Source organism: Tiliqua scincoides, chromosome 11 (assembly GCF_035046505.1).
Source record: "Tiliqua scincoides isolate rTilSci1 chromosome 11, rTilSci1.hap2, whole genome shotgun sequence".
NCBI classification, from domain to species: domain Eukaryota; kingdom Metazoa; phylum Chordata; class Lepidosauria; order Squamata; family Scincidae; genus Tiliqua; species Tiliqua scincoides.
Genome location: NC_089831.1, coordinates 2,743,312 through 2,765,771, shown reverse-complemented (window position 1 = coordinate 2,765,771; position 22,460 = coordinate 2,743,312). Strand labels below are relative to the sequence as shown.

The window sequence follows — 22,460 nt, the reverse complement described above, 5'->3', positions numbered from 1 at the left end:
ACAGCAGGTGGTGGGCGTGGTGATCTACCATCACCCTGCCCCCAATGTTTTTTTGGCTGTTCCTTTTGATAGAATAAAGATATTTCAACACAGTTTGTTTCATTGCATTCTGCATGAAATTACACATTGATTAATATATAACATGATGGTATTATTTTTACAAACTGTAATTTTAGTGATTTTGGTCACTAGTGGTGCAACCCCCACCCCCAGGTGTCAACTTATTAACACCTTATTGCAGCAGTTCTCAAACTTTTAGCACTGGGACCCACTTTTTAGAATGACAATCTGTTGAGGAACCATCATAAAGCAAATTAAAATAAATAATTATAAATAAAAGTAAAGCAAATAATTGAGAGCCCAATTCTGAGGTCCATGGACCTCAGTTGCAAATGTGCCGTAAGGCGCTGGCACTGGGCTAGCACCTGGCGGTCACCCGGGTTCTACAGCTCTGCGGTCTCCTGGACCGCCGGGCTGCGGAATGGGAGGCGGGGGCGTGGCTGGGGGCGTGGGGGAGGCATTCTGGGGAGGGGGGACGCATGGCTGGGGGCATTGTTGAACTTGTTAATACAGTACAGACTAGGTGACCTGTTTCCAAATGTTTGCATTAGTTTAAGAATATTGTTAACAATTCCAGCAACAGTAGCTTCTGCAGAGCGGTCATTTAGCAAACTAAAGCTAATTAAGAATTATTTAAGATCTACAATGTCTCAGGGACATCTTGTGAATTTGGCCAGGCTAAGTATCGAATCAAGCGTTGCAAGAACAATTAGTTTCCATGTTGTGATTCAAAACTTTTCACAGAAAAAGACCAAGAAAGCTCTTTTTGCAAAGTAAATTCTAAAGCTACAATTCTATACGCGCGTTCCTGGGAGTAACAATAATTGAACACAGTGAGGCTTACTTACGAGTAGACATGAATAGGATTGCACTGTAAGTTTCTTAATAATAGTTATTTCTGATGATCATATGTGCATATTAATATAAAATGATGTTTCAAGGTGAATTCTGTCTCCTTATCTGTATTGTTCTTTCTCATCTGCATTATAGTGTAAACAAATATGTTCAAATCAAATGTGCTTTGTTATTATCTTTTATTTATTTATATCCTGGTATTGGTAACTTGTTTACTGCTCATATAATGCTCATATACTCATAAACCTCATAATGCTCATATACTCCTCATAATAAACCTCATATAAACCTCATAATGCTCATATAAACCTCATAATGCTCATATACTCATAAACCTCATATACTGCTTCCTTTATACATCAAACCATCATACATGCCCATGAAAACGTTCAGTGTTCAAGATAGATATCGCATTGCAATTCCTTTATCAAGCTTTCCTGCCCTCTATGAAAAGGGATGTGTAGAGTTTGCTTGTGAAATGTAGATATACAGGATGTTTGTACGAGCCATATTAGATTGCTTCATGTTCAGCTCTGAGATGTACGTTTTTCCTTTTTATTTTTTGTTTCATTTTTGTCATTATTCACCAATAAATGATGGGGAAAAATGTTCAGCTCTGAAATATCATACCGCAAATGTTTTTTTGCATGTATCCTGCAGAAGCCAGGTAGCGCCCCAGAATGCCTTGTGGTGCCACAGCCAGCACTGGCCCAAAACTCTCCAAAAATTGGGTCATGACCCACTGGTCACAGCTACACAAAGTTACACAATTACACAAATATAAGGTTACCTTAGTTAAACTGTAGTTTCAGCTCTATTATAATCACGACTCATCATTAATTAACAGTATTAACAGTATTTATATACCGCTTTTCAACTGAACGTTCACAAAGCGGTTTACAGAGAAAAATCAAATAACTAAATGGCTCCCTGTCCCAAAAGGGCTCACAATCTAAAAAGATGCCAAGGAATACCAGCAGACAGCCACTAGAACAGACAGTGCTGGGGTGAGGTGGGCCAGTTACTCTCCCCCTGCTAAAAAAAGGAGCACCCACTTGAAAAAGTGCCTCTTACCCAATTAGCAGGGGTTAACACATCATCGTCGTCATCATCATCGTAAACACAGTTCTTCGTTGCCTACACAAGGTTACACAGTTACACAATATATGGTTACACAGATAAACAATAGCTTCAGCCCCATTATAATCATAGTTCCATCATCATATGCATGGTCCATTGTTGACTGAAATGTCGTTATGCGGTGCATACCTGTATACACACATACACACACACTTTACTTGAAGTACAGAATTAGGTTTACTTTAACTTGAAGTAAACAAGTACTTTTACTTTACTTTACTTTAACTTGAAGTAAACAAGTACTTTAACTTGAAGTAAACAAGTTAAAGGTTTACTTTAACTTGAAGTACAGAATTAGGGTGCAATCCTATACCTGCCAGCTTGGTGTGACCCATCAAGGTAAATGCAACCTCCCCTGCCCTGTGTACGATGGCCCTGCTGGGGGCTTGACAGACTGGTTTTGCTGTGTGCCTGGGACAGCATTAACAGGAAAAGAATTTTGTCAGGTACCTGGCAGGGCTCTCTGTCCAGGGTTGCCATTCTGCTTGGTGGGTCACCAGTTTTGTGGATTTGGGGTCGATAAGGCCAGATACAGTTAAGAGGAGAAATATGCATCTGATACTGGTTAGAAAAGGGAGATGCCTCCACACAAGTTGACATCCAGAATCAGCAACTTCACTTCTGCACAGCCTCGGCCTCCGGCTGCTGGACGTGGCCCTAGCAATGGAAGAAAAGAGGAATTTAAACACTCTCTCCAACAGAGGCAAAACGGTTTAGATAGCAGAGATTTTCAGCGTGTCATCTCCTGGCACACAGACCTCTACGGTCTTCTCTATGGGTCTTTGCCTCTTGTGATGCCACTTGCAGCTTCCAGGAGACTCTTCCAGGTTCTGTGGGCTCTGTTTCTAGGGCAACTGTCTGTAGTAACAGTCAGTTCCTTGAGGACAGACAATTTGTTACTACAGACGATTGCCCTAGGAACAGAGTTGCAGAACCCAGAAGAGTTTTTCAGTGATTTTCAACTCCCATGGCACACCTCTGTTCCATTTGCGGCACACCAATATTCAACAGCAGTTGAACAGCTGTTGAAAATCGCTGTTATACAGGGCAAGTTGCTTACTAACAACATTTTGCCTTAAGTAAATGGACAACAGTAAATGACCACCATGCTTGTCTTGTACGTTTCTAAGGTTGTTACAAGACCAACTTTGTTTCATTTTCCCTTATAACTCACTCAGCAGTCTGGTTTTGTTCTTGTTTTATTTTTTAAATTCTGTACCCATGTATATGTCTATCTGTTCAGTCAGGATTTCACTTCATGCATCTGACGTCCATGAAATAAACGTAGTAGTCTTTATGATGCTACAGTTTGTTGTTTTTGCTGCTACAGAGTAACATGGCTCTCCCTTTGGAAGTTTTGAAGGTTCGTGAGAATATAGGGCCCTATCCCCCTTCTCTCCCACATTCAGCACTCCACCCCTCTGAACCCATGAGTGGTGCTGTCAGGACCGTCTGCAGAATAGCTAGAAAACAGACCTCTTCAGATGTGAATTTGAGGTTAAATGAAGACATGTCGGGGAGAAGATAATCCTTCCCTTACATGCATCTATTGGAATGTGGGTGGGGGGGGGGGAGAGAGAAACCCTTGCATAGGCTTGGATGCAGTGCAGTGCAGAGTTTTCTCCATACAAATTGGAAATGCTGTAAGAGTTCTAAGAACTTCACCCCATTAATTTAGCCTCAGAGTCATATCTGAAATGTGCTACAACCTTAAAGAAAAGAAATCATTCTGCATCCTGAGGCTTTTGTCAGGGGCCCAGTGAGTGTTGCCTGGGTGGGCTGTCGCCCACCACCAGGGCTGGCTTTAAGCTGATTGGACCAATTGTTTCCAGTTGAGCCTTGCACTTAAGGGGTCCCATAACTGCTAAACTGCTGGGGTAAAAATAAAAAATAAAGTCAGTATTGTTACTAAATAATTTCACAAGTGGTTTTGCAATAAGTAGTTTGGTAACTATTTACTTTTCAAAGGTAATCTACATGTTTTGCTTGTTTACTTGCAGACTGACATGTATGCAATTTTAATGGATCCATTTGGTCCATTAACTCACATGCACGTTTTTAGCACACATTTGGATTGCTTTCCATTCTACCATAAAGTCTGTAATCATTTTTATTTATACAAACCTTAGCTGTAAAACTGGGCCCCACAAAAATGTTTCCAATTGGGCCCCGCAAAAAAAAAAAAATAATAATTCTGATTGGACCCCACAGCTCCTAAGGCAGGACCTGCCCATAGCTCTGTGTAAACTGCACTATGTATTCTAAAGGAGGAGAAGCATCTAACTAGATGTAATGAACAAATTGGTACAAATTGGTACTTGGAGCTGTTTGGAAGTCATAATGGCTTTGAGGAGGAGCTGTCAGTCCAGGGTGGAAGTGCTATTTTGTATGAAGAAGGACCTGAAAAATCCCAGGCAACATCTCCAGATGCAGCTTGGAAAGATCCCCCACCTGAAACCCTGGCAAGCCACTTCCAATCTATTAACTGCCGACAATACTCAGCTAGATGGAGCAAAGTCTCACATTTGAAGTAAGGGGCAGCATGTTCTTGCCTCTTGGCCTCCATCAATTAATTGTGTTTTGTGAATGAGGATGGATTCATGCGCCAGTGAAAGATCTTGGCTGGAGAAACCATGCTTCCATCCACTCTTGCCCCTCATGATCAACTCTAATCCATTCAGCAGCACATGGATCTCTAGTCTGGGCTACAGATTGAAGAAGTTGTATCCTGTTCAAAAGAATGTCATGAAATTCTGAGCAAACTCACTTGGGTACTCAGTAGCCCAGTAGGTGTTCAGGCCTCCACAAATGGCTTCGGTGGGTTTTCCAAGCTGAGCCATGTTTGTGACAAGAACGCGAGAGATTCCATAGCTCCTGTGGAGGGGATGCAGTGATTGCCCCTGTACAGCAGAATGAAAAAGACTTTGGAGGAAATCAGGTATTTGCATTACAGACACATACCTGTATAATAAGTATATACACACCCGCTTTAAGATTAGCAATTTTAAATGTTTTCTTCTCGTGGCACACTGACTTCTGGGGCCTTCTCTATGGTCCTCACCTCTTGTGAAGTAACTTCTGGCTTCCAGGAGACTCTTCCGGATTCTGCGACCCTGTTTTGAGGGCAACTAACTGTATTAATTAATTATCTGTTCCTCTTCTTCCTCCCCCTGCAGAGCCAGACAGGCAATTTGATACTACATACAGTTGCCCTAGAAACAGAGCCGCAGAACCTGGAAGAACCTGAATCATGAAGCAGTTCTCAACCACTGTACTCCAAACTTGAACGGCAAACCTGTAGACCTTTTGTGGCATGCCAATGTGCCACGGCACACTGGTTGAAAACAGCTGCTTTAGGTAATCCTAATGAAGATTAGGTCACTGATACTCATGAACCAATGATCCATTTTGAACTCCCACATTCACTGCCATTGTTTACTTTTTCTAAAAATAAAAAATATATAAGAAAGCCATCATTTATGGCAGTGGCCTTTTTTGAATCTTTCAATACTCTACAATGACGGTGCAGGGGAGGGGGCAGATAAGTAAAAAAAAGGATGTGGCTGCACAGAGGAGCTCCAGTTGCTTGTTTAAAGAAAAGCACTTTTGTGTTGTTGAAAAAAAAATTAAAATAAGAACAAAACGAAATGAAATGAATTAAAAACACATTAAAAACCAAGAAATGCCATTGATCATATCCATGTTGGTCTCTGTCTGGAGAAGATTCTAACCAGCCCCAGATTCCCATGATGACACCCAGGATTCCTGGAAGGCAGAGGTGCTCTTATGCAGCTCTTATTTGTATCAGTTGGGCTCAAGAAGAAGGACTTCCCACTGAACTGTGCCCTGGACTAAGTGGTGCGAAAGGAGTATCCATTGGGCTTTCCAACATATCTGGAGCCAAGGCCAATTCTGTGTCCACAAAATACCTCGTGAACCATGTCGCCAAGCTGTGAAATAGTTGGGAAGGTGCTGCGATTCATCCTGGACACAACACATAACCTCTTGTAGGGCATGTGGTAGGCAATGATCCCCTGCAAAACAACAGGAGTTATTTATTTTGTCATAGATCTTTAAGAGAATGAAACATGATCACTGTATGATTGCAGAGAAAGTATCCATTTGATCTCAGCAACCTGACCCTTCCTGAGCAACTCAAGTGACATTCCAGGATGTTGCAGGGAGTTCCCACTACCCGGACACCACCCTACAGATGTGACACAGATGCGGAGTGAAAAAAGCACAACTGAATCACTTGGCTTGACACTTACACTGTTGTAGTCCACAATGGTGTTGGTTGACTGCATTCCAGAGTACATGTTGAAAGCAGCAACGTTGATATTATGGTTGATGTTAACTGTCTGGTAGACGGTTCCTCCATTGTTGTCCTTGTTGACGAGCTGAATGGACTGAAAGCAAAGATTCATGGTCAGACCATGCAAGGCTCTTTGGGAGAGGGTGGCCATGCAAGCTGGCATCAACAAATTGGCAATGGGGTCAGTGGTGGGCCTGGGGGGCAGGGGGGCAAAAGCCTCAGGCGCCATGCCTCTGAGAGAGAAAGCGAATTGCTAAGGCCAGTTAGTAAATTCACAGCCAAATTTTACATGAACGGAGGCAGAGCCAAGAACTTTGGACACATGGAAGAAGACGTTCAATGGAGTACTTACGTCACTCGTGGAAGCTGTATTCATCAACAGCCCCAGGAGACCAAGAGCAAGAATCTGGAAAGTGAAATGAAAAGAACACAGTCTTGTGGAGGCCCATTACACCTATTTGTTTTCAGCACCAAGTAACCAACACCTCCCTTGCATTCATCCTTCCCCTGGGTGACCTGCTCTTCATTAGTTACTGGAACAGAATTGGGTGACTTATGAATGAATAGATTTTGCCTTGGCTATGAGCATTACAGTTTCATGGTTCCTTCAGCAAAACTGCATAAATGCTTGGCCCCTTGCTAGATCCATTCCAGATTTGTTTCAATTACCAGGAAGATTGTCAGAAAAACCGGCACATACAGTAGATTGCTGGATGATTGCAAGGGATGTCTGAAAGGGGTGGGTGGGTTATTCAAAGCAACCAGGAAATTTTCTCCAGCATCCGTTCAATTTTGCAATTGCAAATGATATGGCATTTATGGGATCTAATAAACAATCCTAATCTTCATTCCCAATTCATTCAGGAATTCCTTGAAGAGGAGCAACTCACATGAACCTATGTCCTTACAGCCATTCAGCGTTTTCCTAATAATTTTTGACTTGCTTTTTCCAAGCTTGTCTAAAGACTAGAAGAACCCATGCCCTTCAGACCAGATTGACTGAGGGGATACAGTGGATCCTCATTTAAAGTTGTCGATAGGTTCTTGGAAACCAAAACTTTAAGCAATATGACTCATCATGAAACCAATTTTACTGTGGGCTAACTGATATATGTAAACAAGAGTTATGTTCTTACAACATATTTCAGGTCACAAAAACATAACCAAACTTCTAAATAAAGACCCAAAACACTTCTAACATTCAAAATTGAAATAAATGTGAGCTTGCTGGGCTGGAGAAAACCCTCAAGACATGGGGAGAAAGTGAAAATTCCACACAGGCAGGGTCCCAGCTGGGAATCATTTTTTCCCCCTCAAAAATAAAATGACTAACAAAAAATGACTCTGAGTACTTGTATGATGAACAATGCATCCCTGTACCCAGCATTTGTTGGACACATTCAGTGTGCATATAGTCCTCCCCCCTCCATCTTGTCCATCTTTCTCTAAAGACAGAAGCCACTGGCTTAAAGTGGAAGGTTCAGGTCCTAACCCAATCTAGGGGTGATAATTCCAGACTGGATCAGAGACCAAAGGAAGGCAGAAAGGAAAGTAGCCACAACTCTGCAGCTCCACCTCCTGAGAAACTACCATCTGTCCACTGATTAGATCTGCTCCAGGCACATGCCAATGCCAGTACCCTCGGATGACCTCTGTGGTTTTGGGGCCAATGTGCCCCGCCCAAGCACCTGAAGGTGCTTCAAGTATCAAGGTTGAAAACCATTGGATTTCATCATCAAACTCCTGAGCACCTCAGCCCTTGCAACAGCAACAGGCCTCCAAGCAGTGGCATAGCTAGAGGGGAAGCAAAGCACTAAGTTTTGCTAGGAAGCCTCACTGCAGTGTGCAAGGGACCTCTCAGAGCCATTCCAGGTGTATGCCTCTGTTTTGCTCCCACTGCCTGGAATGACTCCAAAGGGGAGGTGGAAGGACCCCTTGCACACTGAAGTGAGGCTCCCTGCAAAACTAGTGCTATGCACCCCCCTCTAGCCTTCATTTTGCTCCCACCTCTTGGAATGGCTCTGAAGGGGAGAGCGGATGGGCCCCTTGAGTGCTGCGGTCTGGCTCTCTCCTAAACTTGCAACCCCTCTAGCTACAGCCTCTCTTCACCCTAGACTTTGGAATGGACAAATGCACTTACGAGAGTCTTCATTCTAGCTTAGTTTGGCTTCCAAACCAAAGGCTGAGGAGGAAGGATTTGGTCGTGCCTTTGCCTTCATCTTTATATACCTGGCTAGACAGCATGGAAGACTCTCAGATCAAATATTTATTTTTCCCATTTTGTATCTATGAGAAGATTGAGAGGAAGCTAAATATTGTTTTGTTACATATTGACTTAAGCTATGTCATTTCTTTCCCTTCATGGCTCCATCATCTTTCAGTATGATCAAACCTACTGCCTACGGGGGAGGGGCTGCAGTAGCTCAACATTCAGCCATTATCTTTTAGCCATTTATCTTTGCATTCTCCTTGCAGAGTTTCCTAGATACTTTTCCTAGATCTAGTTTCCTAGATACTTTAGTCTGCAATACTCTGACACTGCTCTCCTGTCAGAACCTCTGGTGTGATCCTTAATGAAAAACTTTTCACCTGGCTCAAAAAGTACAAGAAGGAAATCCTAAGTAGAGAAAAAGTTTCTTTTGCCTGTTCTAACTCTCTCACCAGTCAATTTTAGTGGCTGCCTCCTCGTTCTGATGTTGTTTGAGAGGGAAAAGAACTTTCTTCTATCCACTCTCTGCATCCCATGCAAAATTTAATATGCCTCAGTCATGTTCCCCCCACCCCAACACCTTCCTTCTAGACCAGGGTGTCCAAACATTTTGGCAAGAGTGCTACATCATCTGTCCGACATGTTGGGGGCCTGGAAAAAAAGAATTAATTTACAAATCAAATTTCAATCAATTTACAAATTAATTTCAATCAAATTTGAATAAATTTACATAAATGAATTTATTACAGATGGAACTTATATGAATGAAAGAAAGTCTTGCAGTAGCTCAAGGCCTATAAAAGGCCTTGCACAAAGCAAGGCCAGCCTTTCCTTCACTGCCACTGCTGCATCACAGATGTGAAACAGCAAGTAGTGGAGGGAGCCCTCATCCCACAGCTCAGGTGAGAGGTTGAACAGTCATCCTCATGCTGAGAGCAGTTGCTTTGGGCCAGAATGGGCTCCAGCAAGTCTCCGGATGGCCAGAAGCTCATTGTAGACTGGGGCTCCCCAAGGGCCGTATTGGGGGCGCCTGAGGGTCGCAAGCGGCCCCTGGGCCAGGGTTTGGGCATCCCTTTTCTAGATCACAAGTGGTCCATGAGACCCTGAGAAATGGTTCACAAGATCTCAGAAAAAGGTCACCTTGAATCATTTCAGGCATCTTGCTGAGCGAGCACACCCCCACAGATCACAGAGAGGGTTGAGAACAGACTGTCTGTAGCTATCAATGAAGTATCAGCTGTGGCTGTGGACAGTCCTTTCTCCACCATCTGTAGTAGTCCATGGAGGGGGGGCGCTCGCCTAGGAGATGTTTCCCCACAGGCCACCAGAGAGAGCAGAGAACAGACCACATGCAGCCACGGCTGGCAACAAAAGCAGCAACCCAGAAATCCTCTCTATAAATAATAAAACTCTAATAAATATTCTCTAATTATTACACATTTAATTGTACTTTTGTGTGCAGGGGAGTAGTGTGGTCCACAATAATTCCAATTTTTGCCTCAGTGGTCCACAAGCTCCAAAAGGTTGGGAACCACTGTTCTAGACTGAAGAATAGCAGCAGAAGGCAACATGAAGTTCCATCTCCACACAACTGGATTGTCATGCTAGTCTTTCCTATCTCTGTGGTGGTTGCAGCATCACACACTGGGAACCCAGTACAGGCCAGTCCTCATCCAAGGTTGCGTATTGACCTTTAATGTAGGTGCAGCAATGAAACATCCTACTTCTCAAAAAAGACATAGTGGAAATGGCAAAAGTGCAAAAGAGAGCGACTAAGATGATTACGGGGCTGGGGCACCTTCCTTATGAGGAAAGGCTACGGCGTTTGGGCCTCTTCAGCCTAGAAAAGAGACGCCTGAGGGGGGACATGATTGAGACATACAAAATTATGCAGGGGATGGACAGAGTGGATAGGGAGATGCTCTTTACACTCTCACATAATACCAGAACCAGGGGACATCCACTAAAATTGAGTGCTGGGCGGGTTAGGACAGACAAAAGAAAATATTTCTTTACTCAGCGTGTGGTCGGTCTGTGGAACTCCTTGCCACAGGATGTGGTGCTGGCGTCTAGCCTAGACGCCTTTAAAAGGGGATTGGACAAGTTTCTGGAGGAAAAATCCATTATGGGGTACAAGCCACGATGTGTATGCGCAACCTCCTGATTTTAGAAATGGGTTATGTCAGAATGCCAGATGCAAGGGAGGGCACCAGGATGAGGTCTCTTGTTATCTGGTGTGCTCCCTGGGGCATTTGGTGGGCCGCTGTGAGATACAGGAAGCTGGACTAGATGGGCCTATGGCCTGATCCAGTGGGGCTGTTCTTATGTTCTTAACTACAATTCCCAGGAGGCCTTGCAGGTCTCTTGTTATCTGGTGTGCTCCCTGGGGCATTTGGTGGGCCGCTGTGAGATACAGGAAGCTGGACTAGATGGGCCTGTGGCCTGATCCAGTGGGGCTGTTCTTCTGTTCCCTCGGTCCTTTTAGCATTGTCTGGTCCCTTCAGAACGGAAGTACCTTTTGTTTACTGTATGATCCATGGACTCTGATTCTGAACTTCAAACGGTGGCATGTCCATTGTCTGCCAAAGGGAATTTGCTCAAAGAAGAGAAGCCCAGATGTGTTTGCATTTGAGGTGTTGGCTACATGCCGTGGGGCTTCACTTCAGATGATCCGTATGAGTGAAGCAAATATTTGACAGAAATGCAACAACAACCAGTGCTTCTTTTTGAATAGTGACCGCTCTTCCCCTCCCCTCCCCAGCTGCCCACACGGCGCTGGAATTTTTGTTCACTCCCTTCTGTGGGGAATCTACACATATGAATTTTGTTTTAGTGTGTGTTTAGCTCCAGCTAGAACCCTGGTGCACTCCTGCAAAATGACAAAACAAACTCATGAGGAAGAACATTTTCTGTCCAATCCTATGCAACTGGTGTGCTGGTTGGAATGCATGTTCCACCAGTGTGCACTGTGGCAAAAGCACCATAAAGCACTTGGAACACTTGGAACAGTGTGCACTAACCAGTGTGCCAGAGAAGGCCAGAGCCTTCCCACTGGCACGGGCAGTTGCAGGGACACCCTAAGGACCAGGTAAGTCCAAGCACTGGGATGCAGGGAGGTCAGGGAGAGGGGGGGAGGGTGCGGAAAGGGATGGGGTGGGGGGATCAGGCCTAGAAGGGGAGCGGGATCAGTGTTGCCAGTGCATTCTGTATACTATCCCGGGCCTGATCCACCTGCACGGATCAACTCAGACTTGTGCCAGTAATACTGCTGGTGCAGGTCCAAGTTGACCCATTTCAGCTGTTGGAATTTACCCTGTGGCAAAGGGAAAAATATCCCCTTACCCCAAGGAGACCTCAAGCAGCCAAAACTCCCTGAGGGGATGTAGTGGGACTTGTTGCTGGCATCTCTGCATGGAGTTTGGTTAGGATTGGACTGTTAGCGTCTTTTGCAACAGTGAAAAAATAAAATTAATATTCCTTCCAAATTAAGGGAAAAAATGCAAAGCTCTAGGATAAAAAAAATGTTCCTCTCTCTCTCTCTCTCTCTCTGTGCATGTGAATTATATTTAATTTTGCTTTCTGCAGGATCATTGTTGCACAGGATTAAACAAACAAATGTCCTTTGCATAATTTTTCTTCATGGCCACAGAAATCTGGGAGAAATGTGGATTCTGTCATGGATCTCCAGTAAAAAGCTTCAGCAATTCCCAGAAGGAATTTGGCTGGAGGCAAATCGCATACTCACGCCATTCATGCCAGGGAGCTCACTGAGTGGGTGATTTGGGGGCAGTCACCTTTTCTCAACCTAACCTACTTGACAGGATCTGATAAAAGGTAAAATGGGACAACTTCTATCATGTACATGGGATGGACAGAGGGAGCATGGGAAATACTACTGTGATCAATAAATAACACGGGTGGGCCAGTTCAAAGCACATTTAATAGGCAATCAGTTTCAGAGGACGAGTTTCTGTGCTTCAAGGGAAAAGGAACGGAATGAAATCCAAGGTTGGAAGAGATTGGTATCGTAGACAGGACAGGATGTCGATAGTAGCTGCTCAAAGGCTGGTTAGATCCATGCACAAAGGTTGAGGTTCACAATACAGAGGATGTCAGCTTGGAAACAGCCTCCAATTGCAAAGACAGAGCCTCGAGCTGAAAGGAAAAAACAAACACAGAGGGCACAACTAGCATCATCAGGTGGACATTTGGATAGAATCAGAAGACTGCGCAACTCTTTGCATTTTATGGGTCCTGTACATGTTTAACTGTCAGGGACTGTGCTTGAGTGGGTCTCATGATTCTGGAAGGGAGGAAGCAGAGGTGGTGGTGAATGGTCGACAGATATCCTGAAGGGACTGCTGATATGGAATCTTCTGGAGTTCCCACCTGCTGCCACTTGCTCAATGCCATGGGTGAGATTGGATGCTTGGTCCTGCCCTTGATGTCCACGCAAAAGTTCAATGGGTGTCCAATTCAACTACTGCTCTCCTGAGCATGTTTTGAACATCTGCTTCAATGTCGGCACCAGCTTCCTGTCAGCTTCTGGCCCCATCCGAGGCTTGTGTCCTACCTTACTTCAGACAGCCTCCTCCTTCATGAGGATCTTTAGGTGCAGCTCGGAAATGCGTCAGATGTGTGTCAACCCTAACAGGAATGTTCTCTTGTTGGCTGCTGTTATACTATAGTATACTGCTGCTATACTATAAATCTTCCCATGAAGGTTCACCCAAATTTGGGTCTTGCCGTGTTCCAGAAGCATCTTTAAATTGTTTCATTTGCATTGACATTGAATTGTCACCATTAAGCCACCATGAGGTCATCTTACTTTGTGATATGCAAATTATTCCATAATTATTTCCACCAAAATTTCAGCCTTACCAAAGCACTTATTTGGAACACTTATCTTCAAAGGCAAGCACCGTGGACCTGCTTTCTCCATGGGTCCAGCAACTGCAGATTCCACTATCTGCGAATATCACAGATGCTGGGGCCTGCTTTTAAAAGTGTTTTTAAGAGTCAAAAATAGGTCAGAAAATAACCTTTCCTACCATAGCACTGCAAAACAATACCATTTGCAGGGCTGCAGGGCACTCAATAGCATATTTCTGAGTCCCACTGGGCCGAGCCACAGCTCAAGGAGGGGGTCAAGAGAACTGGAAGTGGCTTACAGAGCCCCACTGAATGCCCACCAGCCCTGCAAATGGCTCCGTTTTGCAGCAGTATGGTACAAAAGTTATTTTCTGACTTATTTTGACTTTTTAAAACACTTAAAAGCAGACCCCAGTATTTGTGGATCTCAGTATCCACGCAGTGGGGGGTGGCAAAACTAAACCCCACAGAAACAGAGGGCCAACTGTATATAATTTTCAGACTGCAGGATTTTCCAAATACTGGCAGCCCTCAGTATCTGCGGGTTCATTACTCACAGATTTGAATATTCATGGGTTCCAAACCTGAGGATGGGCCACCTGTAGCCCTCCAAACCTGACCAGAGCTCTGATCTGGTCTGGTCTGGTCTGGAGGGCCTTCTGGGGCTTCTGAGGGCTGAAAGGCGTGACTTCTGGTTTTCAGCCAGAAACCAGAAGTGGTGCTTTTTGGCCTTCTGGAGGTGATACAAGGCCCTCGGAGGGCTGAAAAGCACAACTTCAGCTTTTCAGCCAAAAGTAGACCTCCGGTCAGGTTCCGAAGGCTTGAGGACCCCAAAATCTGTGGATTTCGACATCCATGAATTTCGGTATCTGAGGGGGTTCCAGGAAACCCCCCCCCATGGATACTGAGGGCCGCCCTGTAGCTATTTTGCAGATTCAGAGCCGAGTCAATGCACAACTGACTGACCAGTGTGTTCCACAGAGCACACGAGACCCCATTCAAGCTCAAACGTGCCTGCTATTCTGTGCCAGGCATTTGCTCATCCCCCTTCAGCAGCTGACTGGCTTGCTGTTGCATGAGATGCTGGTGATTAGTCTGACAATAAACTGAATTGCCAACTATTCCCACTATTTCTCCTTCCTCTTCATGGATCAGAAATGACTGGCCAGAAACCTGTTGCTGTACTGACACTTACCCACAAATATCAGGATATGAGTTTTGCTCCCAAAAACACATATCGGGAATATTTTTTGTCCTCCAAATTTCAATTTATTTCTTGTATTATCCTTTTCAAATGTTTGTTGATGTTTTGCTGATTGTACTGAGAGTTTTTAAGTCTTGCTAGCTGTAAGGCCACGGGGCCATGCTAGAAAGCTAATCAATGAAATATGGATAACTCAGTGATTCCCCATCAAGCATTTTGGGGCAGAATTTATTTCTGTTAGATTGTTCTGCTGCGTGTACATGGCAGGGGAAAAGGCAGAAAAATCCTGAAAGAAGGAAGGCACAAGTTGCACACAGGTTTCTGAAAAGCTGCCCAAAAGTTCTACTCACCGTGAGCTTCTTTGGCAAGATAGGTTGGAATTCCTCGACACAAGGCTTCAATATTCTTCCCGTATGGGGACAGGTCAGTGATCTTCTCGGGGGAAACCACGTATGTAACTTCCTTGCGTTCAGGTCCTTTAGAAGGATCCTTCTAAAGGGGGGGTGGGAACAGCACAGCATTCCAGATTGGTTTCTTTGTGGTTGGTGGACCAGCTCCAACATTTCACAAAGGAAAACAGGTACACACTTGTAACTCAGCAATTTCCATTCCACACATCACAAGTGCTGCCCCCACATGGATGAAGGCTCCACTTCACTTTCTGTTCGCTCTATTCACTTATTCTGCAATCATCTGTCTTCCAAAGTGCAAGAGGGCATTTGTAACTAGGACGAATAATATGCTAGAAAAGCCTCACTATCCTCTAACAGGGGGTGCCCAAACCCCAGCCCGGGGGCCACTTGCGGTCGTCAGGGACTCCCAATCCGGCCTGCAGGGAGCCCCCAGTCTCCAATGAGCCTCTGTCCCTCTGGAGACTTGCTGGAGCCCGTGCTGGCCCAACACAACTGCTCTCAGCATGGGGGTGACTGTTCAACCTCTTGCGTGAGCTGTGGGCAGAGGGCTTCCTCCCCTGCTTGCTGTTTCATGTGTGTGATGCAGCAGTGAAGAAAGGCTGGCCATGCCTTTTATAGGCCTTGAGCTATTGAAGACCTTCATTCATTCATATAAGTTCCATCTCTAATATATTCATTTATTTAAATTTATGTAAATTTATTCAAATTTGAAATATAAATTAATTCTTTTTCCCCGGCCCCTAACACAGTGTCAGAGAGATAATGTGGCCCCCCTGCCAAAAAGTTTGGACACCCCTGCTCTAACATAGTCATTTTCAATGTTTTTCTTCTCATGGCACACTGACCTCTATGGTCTTCTCTATGGCCTTCAGCTCTTGCGATGTCACTTCGGCTGCCGGGAGACTCTTCCAGGTTCTGTGGTTCTGTTTCTAGGGCAACTGTCTTTAGTGATAACTTGTCTGTCCTTTTCCTCTGCCGGCAGAGCCACTAGAATGTCTAGTGGCACAGCTGGAAGAGGAAGAGTGACAATTTGTCGCTATAGACAGTTGCCCTAGAACCCGGACCCAGAAGAGTTTCAGTGGTTTTCAGTGCTGTGCTCCAAATTACAGCAGTACACCTTTCATGGCACATCAATGTGCTGTGGCACACCAGTTAAAAATTGCTGTTCTGTAATCAACAATTCAAAAGACACTTGAGCAGCTGTCATCTGGGCCAGCCGGCAGGAGGACTGCATGGTGCATTTGCATTGATGCACAATTTTAACATGCATGAGCACCACAAATGCTCATTTCCTACCCACAGTTTCACTCCCAGAGACCCTGGGAAAGGAGTTGAACCCTGAAGAATGACAACTCAACTTGGACAACACCTTCTAAGAAGGCATTTCCTAAAGGCAATAACAGAAGACAAAATGGGAACAGGGATCAGGCACCAGGAAAAAAAATGACTATCCCTGGGAAATAGAATCAGCAGGACTATATGGGCAGTCAATAAACAGACCAGACAATTTCCATTTCCTGTTACTACTTAGCCATAGACCGGGGTGAGCAAACTTTCAACTTTAGGGTTCCCGAACCTTTAACAATCATGTAGGAGAGAGAATTTCAGCAGAGAGAGAGAATTTCAGCTTGAGATGACAAGCTACACCTGCTGAAATTCCCTCTCTTATACAAAGGTCCAGGAACCCTAAAGTTGAAAGTCTGCCCACTTCTGCCGTAGACTGAAGCAAGTGTCTGGCTCTGTTGTATTTTATTTTGCTGTGTTTTTGTTAGAGTGGTGTTTCATTGAGTTTGACTGCTTGATTGTTAACTGCCTTGAGTTCAGGGACATGTGGTGGGTGGGTGGGGGGCAAGTGAGGCAGAACCTCTCCACTCTCTCTGTGCGTGGACTGAGGGTGCTTGGGCACATCACACAGTGGCTGCACTTTTTGAAGGACACTGGTGGGGAGGCTCTGCCTCACCTGCCTCCCCACTCACCACACGTTCCTTCTTGAATTCCAAATTGCTGGAATGAATGGATGGTTTTAAAGTTGAGATAAATGATTATTGGCTATTCAAAGCACCCATTCTTGGGAATCTGTTAAATCTCTTTAAAAGGCAAACAAGCTAGAAGCTATCATCATGATGTCTCTTGAGATTCTGCCCATTCTTTTGTCTCTCCTGAACATCCCATAATGCACTGAACTTTCCTTCCCACCTTCTGAATGCACAAATGCTTCTCTGTGCTCAGCCACACACAACATTCATCCTCTCTGCTTTACCTGCTTTTCTCTGATGACTTGTGGGAGAGTGGTGACATCAGGCAGCGGTATTTTACTCAGGGGGATAACTACACAGGATTTTTTGGAGAGTATCCGGGTTGCTGCATAGCCCTGTCCAAGCAAAACAGTTAGTGAGCAGAGGGTAACAAGCAGCCTGGAGGCACTGCAGCTGGGGAGAGAGATCACTACTTCCCTGCAGCCTCCTGCTCTTTTCCTTCTTCCATGCCTTTCAAAATTGCACAACTGTACCAATGAACTGAGACAAGCTCTGTTAGTATCAAATTACCCTGTTCTTGCAGGTGCATGTACATTTGACTTTTTTCCCCTGTAGAGAAATTATTTTAGCTTTATTTTAACTTTTACTTTGGTAACCAGTAGGGAGAAAAGGTACAAACCTTTATGGGTTTGTAGTGGGCTCTTGGTATCCATGAGAGATCCGTTCTAGGACTCACTGCAGCTACCAAAATCGGTGGATACCGGAATCCACAAGGAGGGCTGGCGTGGTGGAGCAATTACCTGGAGGCCATGCCCGGCCTCCCAGCCTCCTCAGAAGGCCACCCCAACATGACCAGAAGCCACTTCTGGTTTGTGCTGGCAACTTCTGGTCTTGTTCTGAGGCTCTCTGTGGCATGGGCTTGGCATCCATGGATGCTCAAATCCATGGATGGTGAACCCATAGATAAGGAGGGTCCACTGTACTAAGGGAAGCTGCAGCAAACTGCACATATGCTTGATTCTTAAAATTAATTTTAGACATGATTCCAGTTAAACCAGAGTTTGGAAGGAGCGAGATGCAGGCTAGAGCAAGCCAGAAGAAGAGAAGCAGGGATTCACTCCCATCCCCAGCTAAAAGAGATACATCAGAACACACGCATGCGTCTTACACTGCGATAATCGAAAATGCTGTTCCACGAATGCCAGCCATTGTTATTGTCCACATTCACCACCTGCTTCTGCTTGTCGATGTTCACTGATTGGTGAGAATTTCCTCCAACATTCCCCTGGTTCCTTTCACTGATGTTCTTGGGTGGAAAAGACAAAGAGCACATCTAAGATCAGCACTGAAGTGTTCCAGGTTTGTACCACTCCATACAAGTTTGCTGCCGAGCACAGAACACATGCAATGAGGAACCCCCTGTGGGCAGGTCTCGTGTCTCTACCAGCAGCTTTCGGCCTGAACCAATTTTGTGGACTTGGGTTGAGAGTTGGCTCCATGTAGCAGCCACGTCACAGTAAGGGACTCCCCCTCCGCCTCCAAATCTAGCCTGCTGGCTCCTGAACAAGGCTCAGCTGTTCAATGCAATCCCTCCTCAGGCTGAGGTTGGCACTGACTCCTCAGGCAGTGTGTCTCGCCCCAACTGCCCTCACTACTAGCTGGAGGTAGCCCTAAATAGCTTCCTCCTGAGGATCAGCTCCTCCCCCTCTAGCCTTGCCTACTCCCCATCTTGCCATAAAGTTCTTCATCCACTGTGGGCTGCCCCTTGCTTTTGGCCATGCCCGGAACTCAGCTGCCTCTCCATCATTGCTGATGGCAGACACTTCCCTGGCAGTCTGTGATGACAGGCCCATTTGGCCCAGCATTTTCCCCAGTGAACCTGGCCCGCAGCGCATTGCAGCAACACCAGCAGTGGCCATGTATCTCCCATCGAGCCTGGTTCTGGCCTGGTCTCAGCAGCCAGCTCTGCTCGTTACCACTAGTCATCCAAGCCCAGTAAGTTCGCTTCCAGACACACATGATTCCCCCCAAAATGCCCATTAACTACAGGTGTCCCCTGTATCCATGGGGGATATGCTCTCATGCCCCCATGGATACCGAAACAGTAGATAAAAGGGAACCCTATACTTAGTGAGGCACCAAGCACTCCTGCCTCTTCCTTTGCAGGCTGTTACACTGGAAGACAAATGCAAGAAGCGGCCATCCGGAACGCTAGAGGAGGGAGACACGCAGAATGTGAACAGGAAAGGAAGAAGCTTCCTGCTTCCTGTTATTTAGACAGTTCAGGCTATCTTCCCTCTTCCAGTGACTGTTCAGGCTGACTACTTCACATGTTCCTCTTCTAGCATTCTATAGCAGGCTGCAAACCAATTCAGATGGTTACTTGACATCACAGTAAAGGAAAATAGATAAGTAATGGGCACACTGGGGGCAGAGAACCGCAGGTACGTGAATCCACGGATATGGAATCCGTGGACACGAGGGAATGCCTGTGCTACAAATTCAGGGGCAGATCAGCAGAAAAGAGAGAGTGAAGAAGTGTTTAACCCTTAGGCCTTGAGCTATTGCAAGAACTTCATTCATTCATATAAGTTCCATCTCTAACATATGTGTAAATTTATTCAAATTTGAAATGTAAATTAATTATTTTTTTCCCCAGCCCCCTACACAGTGTCAGAGAGATAATGTGGCCCTCCTGCCAAAATGTTTGGACACCCTGCTCTAGCCTCACATTAGTATTAAAAGTTTGCCTTGAAAAGTGCAGTCCCACCTAAAGTAATACACTGAGATCTGCATAGTAGATGAAGGAGGAGGCCTCCCATTGTAAACTTTTGAAGAGCTACAAAGCACAAATCAAAATGCTCCAGTGAGTGCCTTGTTTATCCTTTGGCAAAGTACGATAAATAAACCATTTATGGCTTGATTTGCTACATAAAACTACTTAATGAGCCTGTTTGCTGCAAAGTGGTATAGATAAATATTCTTAATCATTATAATACTTACATCAGTGGCTGTGATGGGGGCCAGAAAAACGCCCAGAAGAGCAACACCCAAGATCTGAAATAAATCACAGAACAGCAGTCTTCAAGAAACCTTCAGAACTGTAAGATAGTCACTTTATTCAGGAGAATGCCTGTCCTTGAGGTTTAGCAACAGAGGGAGACAGTTTCAGGCAAATGTCCATTAAACATGAAATAAGTTGCGCAGTGGCATAGCTAGAGGGGGTTCAAAGCACTAGGTTTTGTAGGGAGCATCACCGCGGCATGCAGCAGCCCCGCCTTCTGAGCTACGAGAGCAAAATGGAGGCAATGCCATTTTCCTCTCATAGCCCAAAATGGACCAGAAGGGGAGGGTGAGGGGCCACTTTCACGCCACGGTGAGGCTCCCGACAAAACTTAGTTCTTTGCACCTCCTCTGGTTACGCCACTGAAGTCGAGACACATGTCTCAGAGCTCTGTGGAGCCATAACTGTCAACGAGCTGTGGGTGACTGATTTCTCAGTCTCATTCTTGCCTGTAAATTGGGCTGACAGCAACCTAGTACTCAGGGGAAGAGTTAACAAAGATAAATGAGATATGGAAAATTTCATTTCTGCATTAAAACAAGCCGTGAGGCCAAGGCAGTCTTTTCCTCTTCACGCCTTCAGGGGTTTTGAGAAGAAAATTAATACTCACAAGTGCCTTCATTTTGTTGCTAGGAGAGCCACCAAATGAGAAGAAGTGGAACCCTTCCACCTTATATATAAGAGTTTGCAAAGGTAAGGTGTGGACTGGCTGCTTATCTCACTGAAACTGTTCCCCTTACAGCAGGCAAAGCCTGGGTGTGATCCCCTAAAGGGTAGCACCCTACAGATATGCCCCAAGCAGATAAGAGATATAATCAATATGCTTTTTGATAACGTTTTGTAACAGAGGAGAATTGGGTAATGTGATGTCATTTAAAAAAAAAAATTGAGACAGAATTTGATCCCACAAAATAAACAGAGCCTTGGTCAAAAACTTTGTATGCATGCCAAAGATTTGGACCAAATCACCTGGATTGCCTCTGCTGGACAAAAATCTGTGATTTTTTAAAAATTAAAATTAATTTAAAATGATTGTGTCATTCACTTGTCAATGCATTCATAAAAAATATCTTGCTTTAAAACAGGGGTGTCCAAAGTTTTTGGCAGGAGGGCCACATGATCTCTCTGACACTGCGCTGGGGCTGGGGGGAACAAGAATTAATTTGAATAAATTTACATAAATGAATATGTTAAAGATGAACTTATATGAATGAAAGAAGGTCTTGCAGTAGCTCAAGGCCTATAAAAGACCTTGTACAAAGCAAGGCTGGCCTTTCCTTCACTGCCACTGCTGCATCACAGATGCATCATGGGCTCATCCCACAGCTCATGCAAGATGTCGAACAGTTGCTCTCACGCTGAGAGCAGTTGCATCAGGCCAGTGTGGGCTCCAACAAGTCTCTGGAGGACCAGAGGCTAATTGGAGACTGGGGGCTCCCTGAGGGCCGCATTGAGAGGCCTCGAGGGCCACAAGTGGCCCCAGGGCCGGGGTTTGGGCACCCCTGCTTTAAATGATATGCAGGTCGGACAGGCGCAGTATGTGTGTAATGTTTGTCGGGAAGAGGTAGTGGAGACAAGACAACTGTGTTCATTGCCTGGAAAACAACAATGAGACATTCATATTAGCCACAGGTCTTAACTGGGCTCACATTGTACTGAGGTCCTTTCTAAGCTTCTACCTGAGGAATTTGAGGGACCAAATTCCATCACTGGGACCAGGTTTCCAGCACTGATGTAGCCGCAATTCAGCCCCAAGGTAAGGGAATGAGTATTGCAGTGCATGTGCATGCATGCAGTGCATGACCCATTGGTGTGGCTGCATCAGCACTGGAAAGTTGGATAGAACTGAGCCCTAAGTCTCTGAAGTTGTCAGGAGGGGGGGTTGTCTTAAGGTAACAATAACTTTCTTCCCTTTCGTTCCTAAACCCCCCAATGTAACCAATCATGACTTTTGTGACTTCTTCCCAGCTTCCAGGAGACTCTTCAAGGTTCTATGGCTCTGTTTCTTGGACAACTGTCTGAAGTAATGAATTCTCTGTCCCTCTTCCTCCACCAGCAGAGCCGGAAGAAGATGAGGGACAGACAATTCATTACTACAGACAGTTGGCCTAGAAGCACAGCCTCAGAACCCAGATCAGTGGTTTGCAACTGCTGTGCTCCAAACTCCTGTGGCACATGTGCAGACCTTTCATAGCACACCAATGTGCCATGGCACACCAGTTGAAAATCGCCACTTTAAAGCAATAGTAACATAGACTAGTAACATAACAAGTAATAGTAACATAGACTACAATATCAGGCTGCTGTGTCCTGAAACACGTGGTCCTCTTGGCCACACAGTTCAATGGAGTC

General features: G+C 45.1%; 2 protein-coding genes across 2 annotated transcripts; both read right to left on the bottom strand.

The window, feature by feature from the left end:
• Positions 1–2,620: 2,620 nt before the first annotated feature.
• LOC136662191 (gastrokine-2-like) lies at positions 2,621–6,773 on the bottom strand. The gene is made up of 5 exons (XM_066639303.1): positions 6,723–6,773; positions 6,327–6,464; positions 5,985–6,089; positions 4,823–4,955; positions 2,621–2,712 (listed from the first exon to the last, which is right to left on the bottom strand). The coding sequence occupies exons 1-5, from the start codon at positions 6,744–6,746 to the stop codon at positions 2,621–2,623; spliced, it is 492 nt and encodes a 163-aa protein (XP_066495400.1). The 5' UTR covers positions 6,747–6,773.
• A 5,782-nt stretch (positions 6,774–12,555) lies between these two features.
• Positions 12,556–20,487, bottom strand: GKN1 (gastrokine 1). Its single transcript, XM_066639638.1, has 6 exons — positions 20,467–20,487; positions 20,048–20,101; positions 18,213–18,350; positions 17,329–17,439; positions 15,006–15,147; positions 12,556–12,734 (listed from the first exon to the last, which is right to left on the bottom strand). The coding sequence occupies exons 1-6, from the start codon at positions 20,485–20,487 to the stop codon at positions 12,649–12,651; spliced, it is 552 nt and encodes a 183-aa protein (XP_066495735.1). The 3' UTR covers positions 12,556–12,648.
• Between the last annotated feature and the right edge of the window lie 1,973 nt (positions 20,488–22,460).